Raw genomic sequence first — 25433 nt, forward strand, 5'->3', positions numbered from 1 at the left:
AGGAGACTCTTCCGGAACAGCTTCTGAAAAAAGTCGACAGGGAAACTTTTTCATTTCCCACTTGTGTAGCTCTCAGAGCAGATGCTGGAATGAGAACTAGAAAATTAAGATTGTGAACTTTTTTTTAATTCTTTTTTTTCCCGGGGGGGTGTTGATTAGTTTCCACCTCTACATACTTTTCCTTTTGTGTGAAGTTGGATGGAGTGACTGAAATATACCGGCTTTGGAAAATCACTTTCGTTTGGAGTACGCTGCAAGGACTGTGATTTTTGTGCGCAATGGATTTAACAATTACCAAACGGGCGGGGGTTTTACTAATCATCTGCACCACTTTCAGTCTTCTGTATGGCTCCAGAGCAGAAATTCCTCCTAAACCAACGGGGTCTGTCACGATTCTGCCCCCGGTTAAGCCTGATAATGGACCGCAGGCCTATCCAGAAGCCGACAAAGCAAGTTTACCAGTGTTTACTATGGATTATGCGAGAATACAGATACCATTTGAGATCACTCTTTGGATGCTGCTGGCTTCATTCGCAAAAATTGGTGAGTGGCATGCTCAGATTTTACGTTTTTGTGCTCCAAATGTAGGTGATGATTCATTTGTCAATAATCAGTGTGGCATTCTCATACATGATGCAAGTATCTTCCCTCTAAATCATTCTTTCCCTCTTCTCTCAGGTTTCCATGTCTACCACAAAATCACCATCTGGGTGCCTGAGTCGTGCCTCCTCATCAGCATTGGTCTGATCGTGGGTGCCATCATGCACTCTGTCCATGAGGAGCCCCCCGCTGTGCTCTCCAGTAACGTCTTCTTCCTCTACATGCTGCCCCCGATTGTCCTGGACTCAGGCTACTTCATGCCCACCAGGCCTTTCTTTGAGAACGTCGGCACGGTTCGTCACAAACCGGTCACCGGACTTCCAGAACGGTGTTAAACATCCCCTTCCGACTGAACGTGACATTTCCTTGTTCCTTGTGCAGGTGTTGTGGTTTGCAGTGGTGGGGACCCTGTGGAACACCATCGGCATCGGCATGTCCCTGTTTGCCATATGCCAGATTGAGGCGTTCGGCGTGCAGGACATCAACCTCCAGGAGAACCTGCTGTTCGCCACCATCATCTCGGCCGTGGACCCCGTGGCCGTGCTGAATGTGTTCGAGGACGTGTCCGTGAACGAGCAGCTCTACATCGTGGTGTTCGGAGAATGTCTCTTCAATGATGCTGTCACTGTGGTGAGTTGGCGATGGCGAAGACGGTTTGAATTTGTGCAGATTGGTGTTACTTTTATGACACGTATAGGTGCTCAGAGGGCCCTTTAGATTGAACTGAGAGTTGCTGCAACACATCAGCCTGCTTTGGCAACTTGTGGTTGACTATTTGTTGTGACAACATTGGGTGAAAGGTGCTATGTCAAACTGTTGTTGTGTGTTAATTGTATTGTTTAGGGTAGTGGGGTGTGAGTCATGGACAAATTTACAAAAAAGTCTGCCAGTAGTCTCTTCATATGTGGAGAAAAAACTTTAAAGAGACAATACAGAAATCAATTAAAAATAGAAGGAAGTTTAATATTATTATTTGACCTTTGCTCCATTCATTACAATCATTTAGTTTTATGTGGAGGCCATTGTTACTCCACCTCCCATTTAAGGCCCTGTTTGGTGGCCTTTAGTGTCAAGACTGCTGAGCAGACCCACTATTGTCTTGTCTGCAGCTTTTCCATTCTTCCACCCTCAAAAGGCGCAGCTCAGGTTTCGTCAGATACTGGACAATTTGTTCAATCACTCCCCCGAGTTAAGGTGCATTTATGAGAGCATAACCTGTGGTACTGGGATGTTTGCTCTGGCAACATTATCAAACAGAAAAACTAAAAAAACAACAACAAATACAATGTAAGTGAGGGAATGTTAGGCGCATGAAGCAAATATGTTGACACATGCCGAGCCATGAACCATTCAGAGTTTATTTGCTCAGATGCGGCCAAACCAGTTTGTGAGGTCACTGTAGCATTTGGTTATATGGGAGGAGTTAAAGTGCACACATCATGTTCCTGACTGAAGTGAGATCATGCTCAAATTTCCCTCCTTGTCCTCCTCATATTGTGTTTAAACACACCCAGCCACCTACATAAACCTGCTCTCAGCTCTGGTGTGGTGACCCTTTTTTTGTTTAGTACACACAGTAGTGGAGCAGAGGCAGAAAGTGAAGACAAACATTTACCCAGGAGAACGGTAAAAGCCCAGGAGTGGCCTGCACAGAGGCCTTTGTGTTGTAGAAGTGCGCCTATCAAACAAGATGTAATAATCTGATACACAAACACTTTGGAGTTTCGGGCGAGACGAGTGTGGTCGCCGCAAAGGCAAACAAATCTCACAGGACAGTGTCAGGCAGTCCCAAGATTGAGCTTCTGACAGGTTCACGCGATGTATAACAACAACCGATATGCAAATTTAAACGGGGAACTGTTACCATGCTACATGACACGCGGCTGCCCGGCTATATAAAGAGTACGTTTCCTGTTTGACTTGTCTTGAGTCGGCCTTGTTTGACATGACTATGCACATTTATGACCTTATCAGGACGGTATCTGGGGAAATTTGACTCCAGCATAGTAGATATTAAGAGACTATCGTCTGAATGTCACGTTAAAAGTGATAAAACCAAAAAGAGAAACTGTTAATAATGAAAAACAAACAGGAAATCCCAGAAAAACAGATTAAAAATCAATAACTAACAAATCTATAAATTATACATACTAAATGATTTCAAATACCTTCATACCTTATATACCCTATATATAACTTACATTTTTAAAAGAAAATTCAAGAGGGTATATGTGCTGATATGCTAAGTTAAATGTCCAGTGCTGAATAACATTTTAAAGCCGTGTTAATTCTTGTCTTTTAACCACAAAACAACAAGGCTCAGGTCAATTTTGCATTTGTTTAAGTTTGCATTTTGCCACACATTTGGTGCACCGGTAAATCTTTAGAGAGAGATGAATGGTTAAGTGTTGCGGCTCTATTATGTGCTATTAAAACCGCAATTTAGTAGCATGAATCCATAAATGGCATTGATTCTTATTCTTATATACATTCCTCTTTTATTTAAATGCACTCTGTCTTCAGCCCAATGAATAGCAGCGAATAAAAGGCCAAGCTGTTCATTGTCAGCAGCATGTGCAGAACAACAGGGGTAAAAGGAACAAAGCTGGTCACTCTGCTAAATGCTCCTTTTCCATGACTCATTCCGGGTGCGTGGTATAATGAGACTATCAGATTGCAAACAGTGCAGGGTAAATATTTAAATAAATCACTCTTATCTGAAACGGCGTCATTAGAGGCCACAGCCCCTGACACCACCCATGACCTCCTATTGGGGGGGGGTTCTGTTCTCTTGTGCAAAAATGTATGTGTTTTTTTTTGTTTTTGTTTTTTTTTGTAGGTGTTGTACAACATGTTCAACTTTGTGGCGGACATGCCGGTGGTGGAGCCTGTGGACGTGTTCCTGGGTGTGGCGAGGTTCTTCGTGGTCGGGCTCGGCGGGATGGGCTTCGGGATCCTGTTCGGCTTCGTGGCCGCCTTCACCACAAGATTCACCTCCAGGGTCAGAGAAATCGAGCCGCTCTTCATATTCATGTACAGCTACCTGGCCTACCTGGTGGCCGAGCTCTTTGCCATCTCGTCCATCATGGCGTGAGTATATTTCGAAATGCCAGCAGGTTGTAACATTTGAATCGGAGGAAGTTTAACCCGTCGGTGTGTCCATGTGCTCCTGCAGCATCGTGACTTGTGCCCTCACCATGAAGTACTACGTGGAGGAAAACGTCTCCCAGCGTTCCTGCACGACCATCCGACACGTGGTCAAGATGCTCGGCTCCATCTCCGAGACCCTCATCTTCTTCTTCCTGGGGGTCGTCACCATAACGACGGAGCACGAGTGGAACTGGGGCTACATCCTCTTCACGCTGCTCTTTGCTTTCATATGGAGAGGTCTGGGTAAGTAAAGGGCAGGGTATCTGTGTCGTGTTAGAGCTGCAGGTTTTGTTTGTCTTGGCATCCGTCAGCGTGGCTGCAAAGTTTAAAGTTGCAAACTACAGGAAATGAACATTGTCTATGCAACTGCTGATGTGTACAGTCGGCTGTGTAGCGTGGTTCAAACCCTTCCTTTGGGTTCATTCTGTTTTACATGCAACAGCTGATGGTGATAATGCAGCACTAAGAACATGTAACTGATCTGTCATTTAACTCTTGTATGTTTACAAGAACATTACCCATGGCCCTGTGTGTACACGCCTTTTATCTGTGTTTGGTTTCCACCAGCTCCTGGCAGACACAATTAAATACTGAAATTGGCTATGAAACGCCTTTAAAAGCTTTATCTACCTGCTCCAACTAATAGGGAGTATAGACTTCTGCGTTAAGTTGACGCACAGGCTACGGCGATAACGCAGACACCTACGCAGAGCCTGGCGCCGTAGCTGACATCCACCTCCCCAGGAATGTAACTATGATTGCGATTGGTCCCGCTTGGTAGTAGCGTGTTTTCGCGTTAGTATTTCCGACTGCAAAAAATTTTTAGTTGATTGTTTTGGATCAATAAAGAATCGGTAAGGTTAACCGAGGAGGTTTGGAGATACAAATATGTGCATGAGTCCTTTTCGGGGGAATTTTCGCAAAAGTTTCAGTCACCATTGTTGAAAGTGAAGCAGCGCCGACTAGCGTTTGGGTGGCACAAGTATAAATGACTTACCATACAGCCAAAACAATGGGCTGAAAGATGATAAACTGCTTGTTAGAGTATCATTTATCATCACTTCACTCACCGTTACCGAAAAACATCCATCAATGCAGCTTTAAACTTGCTAATGGCACATCATTTTCCTGCCCCGCTCTCTCTCTCTCTCAGGTGTCTTGGTCCTGACTCAGATCATTAACCCTTTCCGCACCATCCCGTTCAACCTGAAAGATCAGTTCGGCCTGGCCTACGGTGGGCTGCGAGGTGCGGTTTCGTTCGCCTTGGCTTTCACCCTTCCCGATAACATCGTCCGCAAGCAGCTCTTCGTCACCGCCACCATCGCTATCATCCTCTTCACCGTCTTTCTTCAGGTAAGGATGTCTATGTGTTTTTTTAGAAACAAATAAATAAAAAAATCTTTTATTGAAGTCTGAAAAGATCAGCGGGACAGAGTGAAACGGATTTGTGGCCCGTGCTGTATCATGATTTTGTTGTAAGATCTGATCACACCACATGATTTAAAGCCACAAGAGTTCCAGTCAGGTCCTTGTCCACCCAATCACAGTGGTTTGAGAACCAAAGGTCCTGCTGCCACTTTCCAATCAATACATCTTCTCCACAGGGCATCAGTATCCGACCTCTGATTGAGTTCATCAACGTCCGCAGAACCAACCGCAACCTCGACACCATCAATGTGGAGATTCACTGCAGGGTATGTGAAGGACTCGCGTGCGTGTAGCTGACAAGTGTGTTTCCGCTCACGGTGCAAACAGCTCTCACTTTGCTTCTCAGCTCATGGACCACACCATTGCAGGCATAGAGGATCTCTGTGGACAGTGGAGCCACTTCTACTGGAAAGACAAGTAAGATTATTTTCTGGTCTGCTCAACAAAATGTCAGCCATCAAAATCAGTCAAAACAGATACTTCTTGCTGACCCTCGTGAACGAAGCGGAAACCACTTAATTAATGGCTTCATACTAACAGAGCTGAAGAGCGAACCCTGCAGTGGAACTGAAAGTAAAAGGGAGGTTTTAGTTTACCTGCTTTACCTGCTGTTCCCTTTGACAGTGCCATTGTTCACGTGGGGACTGTGTGGGAATGTTGACGACCGATCAGACTTTGGTCTCATGTTCGGCTTCCACCGTCAGCATGACGCTGATGATTTTCTTCCTGTGGCTCTGAGATATTTTACTTCCTCAGTTCCTCATTGTCTCTTCCACATGCCCCAGTTTCCATATCACAAACCCCGTTAACCTCTTTTAATTCAGAGCTTTAGCCTCATTACGTTCAATATTTTAGTATTTGTTTTATCTTATATTCTTTATATCAATGCCTTTCATGTACAGTATGTATTTTAAATATCTTTATTCAGTGTTTTTGCAGATTTCCTACTTGATATTTGATTGCTGTAATAACTGGACTTGGCAATATTCTTAATTTTGTAATTTTGGCCCTCTGGTAGCTTGTCGTGAATAGATGTTGTTAGTCGAGCTGTGCTGCTTCTCTACTGAGGCTCCCATGATAATCATCAAACCACAGACATTCAGGTAGAAGCCATACTGTGAGCGTAACAATGAGGAAAAGTAGATGTAAGGGACAATAGAGAGCCTCTCTCTCAGGATGGCATGTGGGAAAATCCCTCTTATATTGTAATTAGGTCTAGTTCCACATTGTAGCCTCATGAAGACTGGTGTGTGTGTGTGTTTATGTATTCATTTTAGCCATTACTTACCTTTCTTTCTTTTTACCCCAGTTTTTACTTTTTAAATTTTATCCGCGACTGCATACACTGCTTGCATTTCTCTCTTCTTCCCTTTTCTCCTCATTCCTGATTCTCTTCCTCTTGGTTTCGTTTCTGCTCTTCGCGTCTGTCCTGCGTGACGGGTTAATCAAGTCTCTAATTTCCGGTTTTCACTTCAATTTAACAAGCCACAGTATGCGGTGGAAACATGACCATAAACATGTTCTGTTTGACACATTAGCAAGAAAGAACAGCGACTTTTAGGTTAACGGACTTTTAAGCTTTAAAGGTTTATGGGGGTATTTATGTTAGTATGTTTTCTAGATGTTAAAACGGCCAAGCGGCAGTCATCCTGTCGTCTTAGTCACCTGGCCTCATTGTCAAACGTGTCATTTATGGAGAATGCACACATGGCGTGACTTGATTGATTGCGAAAATCAGCAATAAGGAAGTGCAAAAATAGCTGCATTACAGACCTGTCAGATCATCATCTGGGAACATACCAAACGTCTCCCGATGTCTTTAGATCGCAGATACAAACAGTCATCCACTGGATTGCAGGGAAAATACCTTAAGGCAAAACGGACTGAGTACTTGTTGGGACAGTGAAACAGGTCAGAAAGACATGACCTAGACAAGAAACTTCACAAAAGCTGGAAAAATATTTCAGTCCCCTACACTTTGAGCCTCAGTTACGCAAAATTAGCTGTGAAAAACGATTCATACTCAAAGTTAAAATATATTTCTCACACGTTTTTATAGATTTAGAGGGGTAGAAATGAATATGAATGGTGCTGAAAATGTTTTTAGCTTTGACAGATTGACTAACACATTGTTATTTTTTAATCTTTGAAGTGGATTTGTTGAGTAAATGAAACTTTTTAAAACAATTCTTGTGCATTTACGATCATTGTCTCTGTATTACTGTCTAATTCAAATCCAACTTGCTGAAGGACAGTGTGTCTTTTCAGAAGATGGTGGATGCTTACTTTAATCAATGCCGCCTTCTTCCTCTCAACACCAGATTCATGAAGTTCAACAATCGAATCCTGCGTAAGATCCTCATCCGAGACAGCCGGGCCGAGTCCAGTATCGTGGCGCTCTACAAGAAGCTGGAGCTGCAGAACGCCATGGAGATCCTGGACACGGTGTCTGGAGACATCAGCGCTGCTCCTTCCATCGTCTCTCTCTAGTACGAAACCTCGATCCCCTCTCTGTGTTACTGACTATTACAACACATCACACATTGTCTTTTCAGAGTTACTAAAGCAACAATTTTTGTTTTTTTAGTGAGGAAAAGAAAAACTCCGGTAAAGGGAAGAAGAAGTTCTTGGCCGCTGACGTGAAGAACATGCACGACATCCTGTCCAAGAACATGTACAAGATCAGACAACGGGTGAGAATAAGCATAACTTTGCAGAATGCTGTATTCACAGAGTTACATACGAATTTGAATACTGTAGTTTAAACAGTTTTGAGAGATTTTTATTTAGAATTTGTAGTATTTAAATTTTGTGCTATTCTCTGATGAGTCTCAACTGTTTTGGAGGCACAAGGGAGACCTACACAATATTAGGAAGGTGGTCATAATGTTATGCCTGATTGGTGTATATAAACAGCAGTGCACAACACAAAGTTGTAAAATTTTAGAGCTGTGAGTAAGACAATATAATACCGGGCCCAGTATTGTAGATTATGTTGTGTTAATGCAGCCTGTTGTGTTTGGTTTTGATTTTGATCAGTTCATCTCTCAGAGGGAAATGTCAGTGCTAAGCTTTACTAACATAATCACTGGAAGTTAATCACCAAATGGGCCTCTACCTCTGTGCTGATCACAAAGTTATGGCTGACCAGTGTATATACTGTGTGCATGTAAATATACAGTATTTATAGTTTAATGTATTGATACTATTACTTTTACTTAGTATAATACTTAGTAATTGCTTCCACCACTGCTGCACTAGTTACCTCTACACAGGAAACACAAACTGTACGTCAAAACTACAGCCATTATCCTGTAATATATACTCTGTATGAGTGAGAAAGCTACAGTCAGCTTTCAAGCATTTGCAATTGAAATGTTCAGCAGCTGACTGTATGTGTAGAGCTGTGAAACCTGTGTGGCTGTCGTGCCAGGACGGTTCAACGTCAGTAGGCCAAGCCAAGACATACGCACGGCTTCTTAAAATTGATCCAGCTTCTAAAATTAAGCCTCGTGCGGCTGCATCTCTTTAAACATCGAGTCCGTAAATGTGTCCGTAATCAGGAAAGTGTTATTTTCACCCGGGTTTCACACAAAAAAAGAGAGAGAGCAGAGACTTTTTGACTCGAATGCCATAACCACAAACTCTGAAACTGTTTTGCATAGGCTGTGGCCGCCAGTACTTTTCCACCGGTGACGTGACATCACCGTCGAGGAAGGCCCTCAGAGACGCTTTGATGTGTAGACAAATAGGGAGCATGTGCCTCTGTGCTCGGGCCGACGGTTTATCAGATTATCTTAATAACCCCTCTCTTAAAGTCATTCATCGCATATTTACAGTTCACACAAACCCTGCGTCTCCTACTGTCTGTGTTGTTAATTTTTTTTTATGTTAGCTTCTGTTGAAATTACTGGAGTGTGACCTCTTTAAATCCATACCACTTTAGAGTTATCATAATTAGCGTGCCTTCAGTTTTTTCTTCGAGTAGTTGCTAATTTGTATTAATGCCGCTGTGTTGATCTGTTGCGAAACAGACCGGGGCAGTTAATTCTCACGAGTCTTCCCTCTAAAGAACAATGGCGACCTTTAGAGTCTCAGAAAGGTGGTTATGTATGTTTATAGGTCGAACCGTGAGCCGCAGGACGGAAACAGTGGCGGTGTATGTGAGGGGAGGTTTGGATGGTAGCTCGCAAAGTCCAAACAGACACTTACCATTGTGTTACAAACAGGCGTGGGCGGCTTTGGTTAAGTAATCTGAGCTTTAAAGAATGCACTTAAAGCGTCTCTGCATTCAGTTTATGTATTCATTAACCTTTGTTGTCTCCAGAGGATGTTATTGACACAAGGTTGATGTAATAAGGATATGTTATGGTTTTACACAACGGCCTGAATGATGGAATTTTTGATCTGCAATGTGTTTAACACTGTTGTTTTCTATTTTTAAAAAAAAAATTATTTAGACTGTCGCATACACAAATAAGCACGCCCTGCCCAATGACAGCCAAACCAAAGAGATCCTGATCAGACGCCACGCCAGCATCCGTCGAAGCCTTCGACCTGGCAGCTTCCAGTCATCGGTGAGCAGGAACTTAAGGGTGTTGGATTAGTCTTTTTATTTTCTCAGATTCTTGGTTAGAAACACAGCATTTTATCTTCACCTCTATTCCCAGGTGGTGCCCAAGTCGCACAAGTACTTCTCTCTTCCTGCTGGACAGAGTCTGGAGTCAAAGTTTCCGTCTGCAAGGCAGAGCTATGCAGGTACTGAATCTACCTTTAAATCTCCTGAATACCTACTTCCCCTTCCTATTTTCCTTTTAAATGTATTTTAGACTACGCAACGACAGTATCACAATTTGACTATAATATAGGTTAAGTCACTTCTTTATTATCTTTCTATTTTCTCCACTTGTCCCCAGATGATCCGGAAACCATGTCAGAGGTTGCCTACCCCACTCGGCGCTCGCGGTTCGGCCAGCCGACCCGCTCCTCCTCCAGAGCCGGGATGCCTCTGCGCAGGTTGGACACCCTGACGGAAGTTCCCTCCCTTGACGTCCTGAATGAAAGCAGGAGCGGGAGCGTCGGGTCGGGGCACGGCATGTCCAGAACAAACTCCTACTACAGCGATTCCCACGTGCCCGCTTCTCGCCGCCACTTGAACCCCTCTGTTCGCAGTAACAACGGCTCGGCGGATAACTCAAGAAGCGACCGCCATGGGGCTGAAGAGGTAGAGGAGGAGGAGGAGGAGCAGCCGCCGCAGCCTCTGTCTCCACCTCCAGCCTGGGCAGCTGAACCCAGAGACAGCGCAACTCAAAACCCTCTGCTCAGACGGCCTCAGTGGAACCCCAAGAAGTAAAAAATAATAATGCTCCTGGGCTTCGAGCAGCAGTGGAACTAATGTCAGGTTGTCAAGGAACTGTAGAGCTGCATTCTCACTCTGGAGGTCCATTGTTTTTTTGTTTTTTACCAGAGGTGAAGCCCCCTTCAAACTGAGCCAAAATGGACAAATACGTTAAAGACGAGAGGCACCGGGCACATCTGATGCACATTGCTGATTTCATTTTAAATACTGTATACCTTCCTGTAGAAATTTTATTAATGTTTTAATGTAACTATCTGTCATTTTTGTTCCTTACATGTAAATATGATAGCGTTTCTGTATTTTATTTGCCTGTCATGGGTGATTTTTGTGTAGACCATTTAAATTTCCGTTGCTGTGGAGCACTCTAAAGACTTACTGTTTTTAGTTTGTTTTTGAATGTCTGTGACACTAATGGACTCTCTGGCCCACTTTGCAATTGTACCTATTGTGTAATAAATTTTTCTATGTTGTTGAAAGCCATTATCTCTTATTCTGGTGAATATAACGTAAAAGGGAACTACCGTTTTTTGACAACCTGGACCTTATTTCTGGCATAAAATACGATTGTTTACTCACACATATAACTTTGGTGTCATTTTTAGTCCTTCGGAAGATATTTAGATCCAGCGGAGTGCCGCGTATCCATATAGTGGGAGTGACTGGGGCACCGAAACGCAGCCTCTAAATAACGCATTATCTGCCAGGAAATTCGTTCATTTCACCAATATTTTGTTATGATACGCTAGTGCTGTTCCCCGTTGAGTCCGGAGTTACCTGTTATCATCATCATCCTAGGTCTGCAGATTGACTTACTAACCTCTGACTTGGATGATGTCATCTCTGAGCGCCGCAGCTTGTTTACCTGTAATTTGCTACTGCTTGTTTTTTGCAACATGGCTGAATATTTTTCCGATTCTGAGGTTGTGGACGACGACTTTGTTTATGATGGACGTCCTTACTGTTTTGAGCCAGAGTATGATGATGACGGATGAGGAGCCTGTTGAAAGGAGGATGTAGAGGCAGAGGGAGGGGCAGCTGGCCAAAGAACAACAAACCGCTGCACGTCTGCAAATAGACAACCGGTAACTCCGGACTCAACGGGGAATAGCACTAGAGTATCATAACAAAATATTGGTGAAATGAACGAGTTTCACGGAAGATAATGCGTTATTTAGAGGCTGCGTTTTTCGGTGCCCCAGTCACTCCCACTATATGGATATACGCGGATCTAAATATCCTCCGAACGACTCCAAATGACACCAAGGTTATATGGGTGAGTAAACGATCGTATTTTATGCCAGAGATAAGGTCCAGGTTGTAAAAAACAGTAGTTCCCCTTCAACAAAGGTGACATGACTACATCTACACCGGAAGATAAGATGAGAAGATGTGCATGTGTGATCTAGTTCAATATGTTTAATATACAATCCAAAACACCATAGAGTCAAACATATAAAACTGTCTTTTATTACTTGTGACTTCTTTCTTTTTTTTTTTTTTTTTGGCATTAATAAGGCATGTACTTCAAGGATTCAGTGACGTCTTTACATAAATGTTAAAGACAAATTTTCCTTCTTTTCCAGGTGGCGATTGGGTTCGTCATAAACAGAAGAGGAAATACAGCAACCAAACAAACAAAACTTCTTTAAGTATCTATTTAAATATCTCTTCAGATAAATTAACAAATGTCTAGAAGTGTAAAATTTTAAGACATTCACCCATATATATACATATATACCACCACAGGAACCATTTCTGATACAGTTCAGTAGAAGAAAAAGCTGGTATTGAGGTAAATTTGTAAAAAAAAAAAAAAAAAAAAAGTACAGCAATTTGCCTTATTGTCATTGAAATTGTCCACTTTTGCCACAGTTTCATTATTTTAAGAATCTATTACCTATTGCTAGACTTTCTTCATAGTTACATCTTTATTTTGTGAAGGAGTGTTTGAGTGAAGCAGTAGTTATTTTGGCTTGCAGTGCAACTTCATGGGATTTGAACATGTAGTGGTTACAGAACTGCATTAAAAGCACGGCGTCAATCAAGTAGTGTGTTTGTGCCGCGATAAGGCCTGTATGTTTCTGACTCATCAGACTGCAGCACAGTGGGAAACACATTTAACCTCGCAGCTTTGTCGTCACCTCAGTGCTGCACTTTTGATTCTGTTGTCCCTGAGAGAAGGACTGTAGTGCTGGTGGTGACGAGCCACTTCCATCCAGTGATGTCGTCACGTCTAACGTTTGGCAGAGGCATCCTGTTAGAAAACACGCTTTAGTGGGAAACGCCGTTCCCCCTATGAGTCCGCCCTGTTCATCGTCACAGCTGGCCTCCTGCAGATAAGTGCACTTCTCAAGAGTGGTGGATCTGCATTTCCACCCAGATTTCCAGAATTTAAATTCATTCAGTTACTCAGAGTTTAATTGTTTTGGTCATCCCCCTCCCGTCCCATTTAGGGATTCTGTTGAGCAGTAAACCGACAGCTGCTAGAGCCAGCACGACTCCCAGACTGGGTGGGCCGCAAGGGCTGAATTCTTGGGCCAGACCGGAGAGAAGAGGAGCCAGGACACGACCTACAGCTGTAACTGACTGCCCAGCTCCGATCAGAGTCCCGCTGGCCTGCACCCCTCCCCTCTGCAGCTCCAGGTCTGTGATACATGTCCGTCCAATAGTGGTAGAAATAGCAAAGAAGGTGGAGGTGAGCAGCACCTGCCACACACTCGGCGCAGCAGCATAGAGGAAAATAAGTGAAGAGGTTAGCACTGTGGAGTGAAGCAGGAGAGCAGACATGTTGTTCCCATAGACCTTGGTGACCGGCCCCACCAGGAACCCAGCCAGGGCGCCTAAGGTGCTGCTGTAGCTGATCAGATAACCTGTCATCTTTGGTTTGAGTGAAAAACGCTCCTCCATGGCCAGAGAGAAGTTACTGTAGTAGAGCATAATAGCTATGGCCATGAGAAGACGCACAAGGAAGAGGTCCCACATGTCAGAAGAGGCCACCATGTGGATTTTGGAGCACACTGAGGACAGCTGTCTCCAGACAGGCTGGAGCAGAGACACCTCCCTCCACCTGAGACCACCACAACGCTTCTCAGGAGCTCTGGAATTCGGTTCAGTCTCTGCTGTCAACACAGGGAGGTGGCTGTTTGCATGCGAACCATTGTGTGCGGACTTACTATAGTGGTTGTCATCACAACCTTTGCTCATGTTGTTGCTGGAGTTAGTGCCGTTACAGTAGGCTAGCGTCTCACTCCATGGAAGCATCCAGACCAGCCCTGGAACGATGAACACACGGTATTAGATATATATATATATATATATATATAAAATACAAATCAGTTGTTTCTCTTTTAGACCCACCAGCATTTATAACGAAGATGGCTGCACAAGTGAAGGAGGACGTATAAAAACCTCCCTCATGCTCAGTGAGGTAGCCGCCCACCACGGGACCGAGGATGAATCCAACGCTGGAGGCTGCATTAAAGTGTCCCATCACCAGGGGGCGCTCTGACTCTGACACCAGATCAGACAGCAGGGCTCTGCAGATGGACAGGGAGTGCTTGAAAAGGCCTGAAACAGAACACATTGAGAATGTGAACTACCTGACTGACTTTACTGTATGCTCTCTTTCAGATGTGCTGCAAAAGACATGTCAGTAATCCATGCCAGTGTGATACTAAACCAGAGACCTGATATTAGAGCAGGTAAATAGAATTCAGTTATTTAAATTTGTATTTTTACTTTTTTGACAACTGTAGAGATTATTTTCTCTAAGTTTACATTTCCCAAAAGTATATAAAATAGCTCCACCTTAACTAGCTACAACTCTGCCCACACATGAACTCATTAATGATAATAAGCCAATAATATAGTGTGATGATAAGGGACAATTGCTCCATGTTGTTGACCTTAAGACACAGATTCTCCAAGACAAGTTTTATTGTTGTCTAGAAAGGAGGCACTGCCTTAAGGGTAAAGTCAGGGATCATAACGCCCAGAGTGAAGGAAAACACAACTCTGCACCGTTTACCTCCACATATTTGACACTGGCATGTATTGTTTTGTGAGTAAGGCCTATAGCTGAATCCCTGCACCCTTTGGCTTGCAGTTTTCACCAACCTACCCACGGGTATCCGAGCAAGGACAAACAAAGCGATGCTGCTGGACATCCCCAGCAGGGCGTAGCCTAGAGCGCTGAGCAGCAGACAGGTCAGCAGAGAGTACCGCCGTCCCACCACATCGCTCCAGCTGCCCTGCCGATCACACAAGAGGAAATGTGACGCAAATACAAACAGAACATGGGCGTATTAAATAATGGGATTAAGACAAAGGAAAGAAATGAAAACCACCAGACAAAACCTGGAACGCTAACTCAATATTTGCTTTTGTTTTGAAACTCCGTAAGTGTTAACTGTCTTAAAGATCAGATGACTCAAAAAATGAAGCGCAAATCCGAAAACCTTGGGATTCCTCTGTAAGCAGCAGCCAGGACTGTTATACAAGTCTTTATTAGATTCTCGCCCTCTCTCTCACACACACACACGTACACATAACCATCTGATGAAATAATGACATTAGAACCAATTGAGTTTGCTGTGTTCTGCATGTAGCAGAGTGGGATTATCATAGTGGCCCAGCTGTTCGCGTAGCCCCACATTAATTAGGATTCTGCCGGTCCGCATAGAGGAACCAACACATGAGCCTTTATCTGTTTAATTTGTCGCATGACCCCTGAGAATTACACCAATTTCAGGAGCTCTGGGCGGCAGGAAGGAGACGCAGAAAACCCAAAACGAGACTTCAGAGCGTCTTCTTGTCGACTGCTGCTTGGGTGCGGTTTTGAATGATTGATTTCTCGCCACGCCACCGAAATGTTCATTTACTGCTGAAACCAGCATCCACTCAGGGGTGGCGTCAACGTTTTAAAAATCGATTTCTCTGCAGAACGAGGGAATTTGTGCAATTGCGGCTAACCGGGAGGAGCTTGTGTGTGCGCGCGTGTGTGTGTGAATATGTGGAGACTGGCTGCATTGTGCGACCACAATCAACCAAAAACAGCCAGTGTTTATTGTCTCCGTGAAAATACCAGGGGTGACGTGGAATGCGACCATTTTGGCCACTAACTGTGAGCGTGTCTTCTCAAGCAGGAGGGACTGAATAGGGGGTTAGACGCAGAGACAAAGTTCCAGTTTTTTGTTCAGAGAGGAATAAAGTCCATACTTACGACTATGGTGCTTGAGAAGAGCTGCAAGATTCCATATGTGGATCCTGCAACAGTTTAGCATCAGTTAGTTTTAATTCAGATTTGAGCAGAGAAGGCTACGTGTGTGCTAAGATTCACTGAGACTGATGCTACAATGATGCTGACATAATGTTAATATTCGATGTAACTTATAGCACAGGCCCATACAATATAGAGTAATATATCACCTGCTGTTAGGGAAAAATGTGCTTCAGATATTACTCTTTATTTACCATGATTAAGAAAAAAATATATATATTTTCTCTCATTGCTTCCTCCTCCTCCTCCTAGGCCTGAGGTTACATTCAATCTGCTTGTTGTGTCCAACCAACAGTCCAAAGAAAACACATGAAAATGTATAAAAACCTGCAAACGATATACATTCAATACCATTCTGTTCTGTGCAATTTGTAATTCCCCTATCTGGAGTATATTGGGCTTAAAGATTGATAAAACTTTTTTTTGTCAACCGATTTTTTGATTTGTGAACTTATTTAAGCATTTGTCTTTGTAATATAAATATAAACGAATATCTCTCCTAAATCATTGGTTGGTTAAGACGTTTCTCAGCCCAGTTATCCATTAATAGTTATGTCACTCTGAGGACTGACTCCACAGGCCGCCAGTTACCCAACTTAAACAGATTTCCACAAATTATCGACACAACTTACCTACAATACCAGCCACCGTGGGACTTGCTCCGAGAGCCTTCACATGATGGCTCAGCAGTGGGATGATCATGCTCACCCCGAACAAGTCCTAAAGAAAACAGAGGGAGTTAAAAAAAACAATACGAGCCATGAGCCCTGTTACATCAGAACCCTGGTCAACTGGAAAGACGTAAATCAAACTAATAACGTAAAGCCATTGTTGACTACTCAATGGACACAGAAAGCCATAGCTCATCCTGTTTATCTGCATAGCAGAGATCAGAGGAGCTCTTGCCAAAGACTTGATTGAAGTCACACAGCAACTCATGCAATGTTCTAACACAGCCCATTAAACAAATTGCTTAATCTTGAACAGCATTACTGTTCTGTTCTTTCCTCTCTTCTCCTTGTGCCAAAAATCTGTACGGCATGGATCCTTTTAGTCACCTTTAATTCGATGATTGTTAAACCAGGTATGCAGGCTGGATATGTTAGAGACAGCTCTCTGAAGCATGACTACAAGTCAAGTCTTAAACAGCAAGGGTGTTGGATCTTGAATAACTTCAGAATGACCTGCTTTGCTGGTATGTTAACTACAATACAACAGTATAAGCTACGGGTTTTTAAATTTGAGGAAGCACCAGTGCATGGTGAAACACATTTTACTGACAGTGATTCTTTGAAGAGGTGAACTTCAAAGTGTCACAACAGCCTGGTTTGCTCTGTTACGTCTTCCTTCTTTTATATAGCTATACACCTATTTATATATCTGATGATATTAGTTATATTTACTCAACGAGTTTTATTAAATACAACATTTATAAACATCCTAAGAGGTCATAAACCCTCTGCAGACATGTATAAAAGCAGGAAATAGGCTAATAGGGATTCAAGGATTTTTTTGTAAGGAATATTAGCATAGTATTTGCATGTTTGAATTCAATTAAGTCAATTTCTTTCTTTATTATTTTAAGTGGACTTTTTAATATATGTTTATAACCTATGCACACCCTATACACGTCTCAGAATAATATCCTCTAAAGCAAATTTATTTATTTATCCCTTGTTTACCTGAGTTATGAAAGCATGACTACATGACCCCGCACAGGCTCACTCAGACAGCTGAAACCAGCGCCGCCAAGCCCTCAGAGAGCTACTCACCATGAAGCCCACCACATAGATGCATTGTATAATCCTCGTCCGTCCTCTTGGCTTCAGAAAAAAAGTCCTACATTTGTGGTTGTTCATCCTCCCTCTATGACAGCACGGATACAGCCAAGGCGGAAGCGCTCATCAGCCCTTACTGTAAAAATCACCCAAACAGAAAACCGTCCCGGCGGCGTTCTCAAAAGCAGGGGGTGGCTATGAACCCTTGGGTTTTAAATTTGCACAGACAGCGTGAACGGTGTTAACGCCGGAGTATTTTACGGGAAAATTTAACATTCAAGTCCGGCGATAATGTTGACTCTCGGTGTCGTGGTTGATTTCTCAGGTGCGGAACTGTTTTGTTGTCTGGTCTGACTCCCCCGCGACTCCCGGATAGATGGTATCGTCCACCGACGTAGCACGGACACAGATTTTTGTTTTTTAAAACATTGAATGGATGAAATTTCTATTTCTTGTAGAACATTAACTTGTTAGATATCCATCTGGCTCTGAGTTAATTTATTTATTATATTTTAAGAAGTAGGCTATATTTTAAAACGAATTTCATACAATAATGTTTGAAGATGTTATCAGCATAACATTATTCTTTGTAACCCTAACTAATTACAACGTTGATATTTATGCTCACTTTAAATACATTATTATTAACTATTTTCATGTATGTTTTCTGTTTATTAACAAGCCTTCAGATTATCAGATTATCAGATTATTATTATTATTATTATGAGACCGTTGTTACTTGTCCGCCACCTTCTGGGACATAAAAGAATTACATCACTCATTGACATGTTCATTGTGTGTGAAAAAGCAGTGTTGCCTTACTGGACAAGTAATTACGTACACTGGTGAAGACAAATACATTCTAATAGTCCTGCTCCAAATCTTAGCTTTGTGACTGTTATTAATGTTCAGTTCATGTTGAAAACAGCGTCAGGAAGGCAGTCATTCAACTTGTATGATCATTTTGGAGGATGTAGGATGTAGTTTGTGGTGCTGTTAAACTACAGTGGTCAAACCCAAAAGTATCTTTGTTATTTACCCTAGCCCACTGACTAAAATGGGGCTGGCAAAATAATTAACACAATATAATTCAACAGCACTGCAAAACACAGCCTCCAAAATGAAAACAAAGCTAAATCAAATCAACAGCTCTCTGCGTCATTTTAAACAAATGCTGAATACCCTAACCTTTCATGAACCTTTCAGCGTTAGAGCACGACTGTTACATTAGAATGCATTCATTTTCACAAGTGCACCTAATGAACTTGCAAGTGAGTGCTGGATCATAAGGATCTCAAAGATAGAAACCTTTTATTGTGCTACCTCCACAGAGTTTATTTAAGCTCAGGCTGTATAAGGAAACAATACTGTTAAAATGTGAAATACGTTCTAATGAAACATCAGTTAAGGACCCAAACATAAGAATCGATAGCTACCATCTATTTTACTATATAAGATTTGATAGTGTCATGGGACAACACTGTCTATACTAAGACTGACCTTTCTCACTATGGACCATACACTTATACAAAGATTACATACAAATATACAAACTTTGTGTACACTTATGCCAAAATTCTGAGGACTTAGATCAGTGTATTTACTTTACATTTCCAAATCACACTTGCGTCTTTAAGGCCAAAGAAAAACTAAGTAGTTTGTGTAACAGGCGATGTCTAATCAACAGATGGAAGTCAAATCAAAGCGGCTGAATTGGTAACCATCCAAAATAACAAAGTGTGAGTTTTTCACTCTGTTCTGTGGAGGGCTCCTGACTGAGGGCGGCCTTCAGTCACATCAGTGTGTAAATTAGCCAGTGTCTACATATAGGTTCACTGCTAAATATTCCCTTTAGATGCTAATAAACAAGAAGTCTCCCTCAACTCACTCTGACCACGATCGACCACAAAATCAGATTTCTCAAAACATTTATTGACCGTGTGTAAATCTGCTTTAGAGCATTAACGTTTTGTGAAGAAATTCTGACAGCTAGTTTGTAAAACGTATTTTGGCATACGTTATATCTGCCTTCCTAGCGTCTGACACAACAGAAAGTCCCACACAAGTTACATGAAAGGCTTCATTTACAGTAACCTCCATCATCCTCTTTACGGGAAATGATAGCTGCTGTCGTGTGTGTGTGTTTATTTGTATCTTGTCCTGGAGTGGCAGAGGTTTTAGGCAGGGTGTTGTAGGGTACTTTACTCCTCTTCTGTCCTCTCAGTCTACCCTGACATTCCCGTGTAGACGTTAGGTGTCCAGTTGCCACCGGCTATTTCTGCGCTGATCTCCTTCCTTCACACTCTCCAAACGCTCCACACATTCAGCTCCTCTGTGGAGCGGAGCAGCCGCCTTCAATCAGACACCAAAAATAGCTCCGGGGTGAGGGGGGGCTGGGCTGGCTGCAGACCCCAGTGGAGGGTCCAAAGGAGTCATGTGCACAACTTTGTCCTCTCATAACATACACAGAGAGAGATAGCAGAGGAGAGGAGTCAATATCCAGGAACCCGAGGAGAACCAGCAGGACAGACTCACTCAGTGGATATAACACAGCTCAAGAGGAGTGACTTGTGGTTGTGCCTCACTTTGTCACATACACTTGCTGTAGGAAGGAAAGTCCGACTGAGTCCCGCTGCCAAGTGGCTTGTCAATCCCGGACCATGAAGCTTAGTGTGGCGTTGTTTTTTGCAGGGCTCTTTGGGGCGCTGGCAGCTGTGTTCACCCTGCTCTCTTTTGGAACTGATTACTGGCTTCTGGCCTCAGAGACATGCCACCCAAACCCTGACGGATCTGTTGGCCCCGGCGGTGTGACCATAGAGGTGGGTGCAGCAGCAGCTCAAGGAGACTCAGTACACAGACATTTATTCAGTATTTTGAGACTTTAATTTACTTTTTGGGGTTAAAAACTTAAATTTGTTACCACTGGAATTCAAGTGAAGCTGCTTCAAATCCAAGAAACAACCCCAGTAATTCTATTAGTTTGTATTTAAGCTTTCAACTGTGTACAGTGAAGATCCAGTTTCTCCGATCCCAAATACTGACATTGATGATTAAATATTAATATATTGTGTACTGGTGGATCTTGAAACTAGACAGCTTCTTCCTCTATTTTGGAAATCAGTTGCTCCAATCACTCTTTCAGCAGATAAACTGCAGCCTGGGGAGGCATCCCTGCAGGTCCTCTTCATGTAACAGGACACTGGTTAATGTAGCGTGTGTGCAGCTATGCAGTGATTGAAGACGTAGCTTGTATCATGTGCCCCTGTGATGGGAGCACAAATACCAGTAGTCTCTGTGGAATGATACCATATTAAATATCACCGACTAGAACATACTTAACTTTTCACTGTGGGCACTGATACTGAAATCGAGACATGATAGCAGCACAATAAAGCCAGTCTGGTACGGGGTGAATACTGTACGTTATAATGCAGCATGATCATGGTGTAAAATGATATCCATTCGCCAATTTCAGGGTATGAAAACCAACAGGAAAGTTAGTTTAGTAGAAGTGTCAGCACTGTGGTTAGATTTTGGGAAGTTTAAAACAAATGTTTGTCAAAAAAAAAAAAAAAAAAAGTAGGAAAAGGCAAATTTTATACCCTGCCTGGATTCAGCTTGTCTTTTAGAAGCTCGAAGGTCAGAGTCTTCTAATTTTGTTTCTTTAAGGGGAGTTGACACCACAACAGGCAATTTAGGATGTGTGTGTTTTATTTTTTTTAATGTCCAAAAATAGCAACCTCCAACAATGAGCATTTCCTGTACGAGAACATCCTCAACCTGCACTCTCGCTCGACCCCGAACTAGACCAGGCCGCTGCTAGCTCAGCTCAACCCCTGACCTTACCTAACAGCTGCTAAGCTGCTCCTAGACACCGTGGCAGCACACTGCACACCTGCCTCACATCATCTCGAAACAGCCCTCACAGGCTTTAACTGCAGCAGCATGGGGGGCATCCATAGGTCTGCTCACATAAACAACACTCTGCAGGCCGTCTAAACTCAGAATGCGTTTGGCAATACATCTCTTTCTTCTGTCTCTTTCCAGCGTGGAGATGTGGTGGTGCAGCAGGACAGTAACAATGTCACTTTATACCACGAGGGCTTCTTCTGGAGGTGCTCCTTTGAAAGCGACGTGGATGATGAGCACCTGCTGTGGAAGCTCTGGTTCAGTAAGTGAGATGCGCGACACTGGCTTTATTTTGTCCCTGTTTGCATTGTTTTATAGCTGCATTCAAATGCAATCTACACTTAATGTTTGAACAGATACCTCCGCCTTGGTCTGCCATGAAGGCCTGCAGAGGCAGACGTGTGCAGAATTTAGGTGTCATTGCTTATACTTGGGATTACTCAGAGATCACAACGAGTGTACAACACTATAAAAAGCATGCAAAAAGTTGTGTACTACAAAGCAGATGTACTTCCTTTGTGTGTCCCTGCATATTTCCCTTACAGAAGATGTGCATAATTTTCTGCTGTGTATATCTGAAAGAAGTCATAAGTTAAGAAACTTGTTTATAGCTCATAAAATAAAAGAACCATAAAGAAACTTTCACTTTCACATTTCACGTACTTCGAAGCCATTTAAGGTCGTCTGGCATTTCCAGTAAGCCAAACACAGCACTGGCGTTAAATTAGCCGTTGAAGTATTTCTGTTGTCTGTTTTCTGAAGCTTACACTTTTAAGATGAGAGACTATCCTCCTCCAGCGTTCTGCCACCATACAGTCACATGGCAGCTCTACAACTCTGCTGCGGAGTAAATCTCTGCTTCTGATTTGCTGCTGCTCCTGCCCGTTTGTTGACTGCATTGTGGTCGAAAAACCTCCCCATGTGACTGTTTTGAGGCTGTGCCATGTGATGTTATTCTGGTCGTCCGTCAGGTGATCGTGTGTCATCTATTTTCTGACGGGGACTTTGAATGGTGGGCCATTGTCGGAACTGGCCCGGAGAAATGAAAGGACCTTGTGAGGATCTGTGGAATTTCACATGTTGGGAGAAAAGGACGAGAGGAGAGAGAAGAGCGAAGAGCGGGGAGAGAATATAAAATCAGTGCACAGTTAGTGCCAGTTTAGTTAGACTCCAGAAAGATTTATCAAAACCAGAGTCTCACAAGAAAATAAGAAGAATAGAAAAACACATTTGTAAGAGGTTAAATGTACAAAACAAATGCAAATAGCCAGCACTCTCTTTTCGCAATGTATGACACTTGCAGTTTTTGTCCCTTTTTAATTTCTTTATCTACTTATCATGGTGCAAAAACACATTTATTCTTTCTCTCTGCAGCAAATCAGCCTCACTCCAAGGTTTGCATGCCCGCCTACCTCTTCCCATTCCCCGTGTCTCATCAGACCCACAACGCCACAGCATATGATTCTGCCATTAGTGAGTATTTATTTAAATTGGCCTTCAGTGATTTCCCTCAGCGATCCGGTGGCTCTGGAAGCAGTTGGCTAACATCCCTCTTGTTCAGTCTACAGAGGCTTCTGGAGCATCTTTATGCTCATCGGCGTGGCAGCCGTAGCGTTCGGTGGGTTCGTCATCATCTGTGCTGCTCCATTTGCCAGCCACCGCTTGTATAAAGCAGGGGGCGGCCTCTTCCTGGTGTCTGGTGAGTATACACACACCTATAAGTGCAGGACATAAATGTAATAAGACCTTTTCTATGGTACAACTTTGACCCCACTCAAGTGATCCTGAGAACTCTGATCATTGGAGGCTTTTCAGGTTTTGCTTTCAAAACATGCATACATATAAAATGTAATATTAAAGATGGTTACTCACGGGCACAGTTGGATCAGCAGCTCAGATTGTCATTTGTGGTAATATGAGGTCAATTTTCTGCAGAATTAGTACTTTTAATTTTAAATTCAGGAGTCTTAATGACCTACTTTTACTTTAATTTGTTGGTACTTCAGTAATGGACCTCCCACCACTGATTAAACATTAACTCTATTTCTCTTCTATGCACCGCCAGGTCTTTTCCTGCTGTGCGTGGTGGTGATGTACGTCCTGTGGGTGCAGGTGTTGGATGTGGTAACGGTCTACGTAGACTCCAAGCGCTCTTTGTTGTGTTCAGACTTCAACCTATCCCTCCACTACGGCCTCTCCTTCATGTTTGCCCCCGTCGCCATCTTCTTCTGCCTCCTGGCCGGCCTCCTTTTCCTCCTCATAGGCCGATCCATCCAGATCCACTACAACTGACCTGAAGCAGCAGGTTAAAGGAAGAGCGTAAGTGTTTCGACGGACAGATTTTGATATATTCACACTCTCGCTGCCGCGTATAAGCAGGTCTCTGTAGATTCTGTTTTGGCAGACCTGTGGTATAAATGATCTGACACGCTTGGACATTTTGTTCCAAAAAAAATAAATTAAAAATAAGATCTGAGCTCAAAAATGGCATCACAATTATACAAAATAAGCTACTCTGAGCTGTGCTAAGTTGAAAACAACACTGGGATAGCACATGCAATTCAAAACAACCCTGATTATTTAGAAATACCTGTGGTGCACATGAATTTTAATCCTGTGTGTTGGTGGTTGTGAGAGTTACGAGTTCATGAAATGTTGGTGAGGAAAAATGTTGTTAAATTAAGCTTTTTCTCTTTGCTTGGCAATATAAGTTAAACTGACTGTACACTGCTTGAACAAGTAGTTAAATAGTTTTACTTAGTACTGTAACTAAACTGTGTATGTGCACAATTCAAAGCAAAGTGATGCGATCTATTTAATGCTCTGTATATACAGTAATGTTGGGGGCAGTGTGTTTTGGCCAGCAGCCTTTTCCGCATCCATGGTATTACAGATAATCTATATTCAAATCCCAAGAATTCCTCTGTAGCACTTCAGTCTCTCAAAAGCCCAGCCCGTCTGAATTATACCAAAGAGGAAAATCTTTCAGATTAGCTTCTAGATTAGGTCAAAGATAATAGGAGGAAATGATGCATTTGTTGGGACTATTTGCAGCCATGCATTAATACACATTTGGCATTCTGGTCAATACAGACCGTACGACAGCAGGACGGCATGCGAGTATCAACACAAAATAAACCACAGTGCCCGTGTTGGAGCTCAAGTGTGGCTTGTTTCTGTGTCTTCAATTGCTTTTGGACAGCTTTATAGCCATGGAAGAGCAATAACAGGCTCTGAACACACAGAAAACATTTGTTGGCACTCGGTTTACCGCTGCTGCTTGGTCCCCTTTTTGTTGATGGTAAGAAGGATGTTGAAGATCATCAAGTTACTCCATGAAATAAATTAGTTTTGAGCGTACGATGCCTAATATTTTCTGCTTTTTGTGCAGTTTCTCGATCATATTGTTGCGGTTTGAAGTGAAGCAACACGTTTGTTTATGCTGTTACATTTGTACATGAGATTGTGATATGGCGTTGTTGTCAAATAAATGTTTTTCAGTGATGTGTTTGCCATTAAAATGACAAGGTGTAGGCTTTTGTGTGTAACCTCAACCATTTTATCCCTGCATGAAGGTATTTGCTCGCATTTTAACAGAGGAGTTTCAAAGGATGTGTAGTCCCACAGACTCAAGAATGTAGATTTAAACAGAATCATATTGTTTTCTGTGCAATGTGGAAAAAGGCCCATTGCTACTTAGACATAAAGAAGATATAAGAGTTACGACCAGTCAGGAAAATGTTAATTTGCAACAGAAAAATATATTTCTTTAGTTTAAGTGCCTTTTTTCCTTTATGTCTTTATTTATATTGGTGTGTTGATAGCTTATCTTTGTATGAAACTGGCTCAATTGACCAAATTACCACAAGGTGGCACTGCGCTCTCACTTTATTTACAGATCAACCTGCACCTTGAGAGGCAGAAATCCCAT

At 42.7% G+C, this 25433-nt stretch overlaps 3 protein-coding genes across 3 annotated transcripts; 2 read left to right on the plus strand and 1 right to left on the minus strand.

Annotated features, from left to right (window-relative positions):
• slc9a2 (solute carrier family 9 member 2) lies at nucleotides 1–11023 on the plus strand. Its single transcript, XM_084545236.1, has 13 exons — nucleotides 1–543; nucleotides 679–893; nucleotides 982–1230; nucleotides 3440–3690; nucleotides 3776–3993; nucleotides 4904–5103; nucleotides 5355–5444; nucleotides 5525–5595; nucleotides 7500–7667; nucleotides 7766–7871; nucleotides 9639–9755; nucleotides 9849–9936; nucleotides 10095–11023. The coding sequence occupies exons 1-13, from the start codon at nucleotides 279–281 to the stop codon at nucleotides 10529–10531; spliced, it is 2475 nt and encodes an 824-aa protein (XP_084401362.1). The 5' UTR covers nucleotides 1–278; the 3' UTR covers nucleotides 10532–11023.
• A 196-nt stretch (nucleotides 11024–11219) lies between these two features.
• On the minus strand, nucleotides 11220–17639 carry mfsd9 (major facilitator superfamily domain containing 9). Its single transcript, XM_084545237.1, has 6 exons — nucleotides 17588–17639; nucleotides 16448–16535; nucleotides 15759–15802; nucleotides 14658–14787; nucleotides 13895–14104; nucleotides 11220–13809 (listed from the first exon to the last, which is right to left on the minus strand). Exons 1-6 carry the CDS (start codon nucleotides 17588–17590, stop codon nucleotides 12947–12949), a joined length of 1338 nt encoding a protein of 445 aa, XP_084401363.1. The 5' UTR covers nucleotides 17591–17639; the 3' UTR covers nucleotides 11220–12946.
• Nucleotides 17640–20008: 2369 nt separating this feature from the next.
• tmem182a (transmembrane protein 182a) lies at nucleotides 20009–23952 on the plus strand. Its single transcript, XM_084545293.1, has 5 exons — nucleotides 20009–20412; nucleotides 21641–21764; nucleotides 22877–22975; nucleotides 23064–23201; nucleotides 23568–23952. The coding sequence occupies exons 1-5, from the start codon at nucleotides 20254–20256 to the stop codon at nucleotides 23792–23794; spliced, it is 747 nt and encodes a 248-aa protein (XP_084401419.1). The 5' UTR covers nucleotides 20009–20253; the 3' UTR covers nucleotides 23795–23952.
• The last annotated feature ends 1481 nt before the right edge of the window (nucleotides 23953–25433 follow it).

This window comes from Chelon labrosus (assembly GCF_963514085.1).
Source record: "Chelon labrosus genome assembly, chromosome: 5".
Taxonomy (NCBI): Eukaryota; Metazoa; Chordata; class Actinopteri; order Mugiliformes; family Mugilidae; genus Chelon; species Chelon labrosus.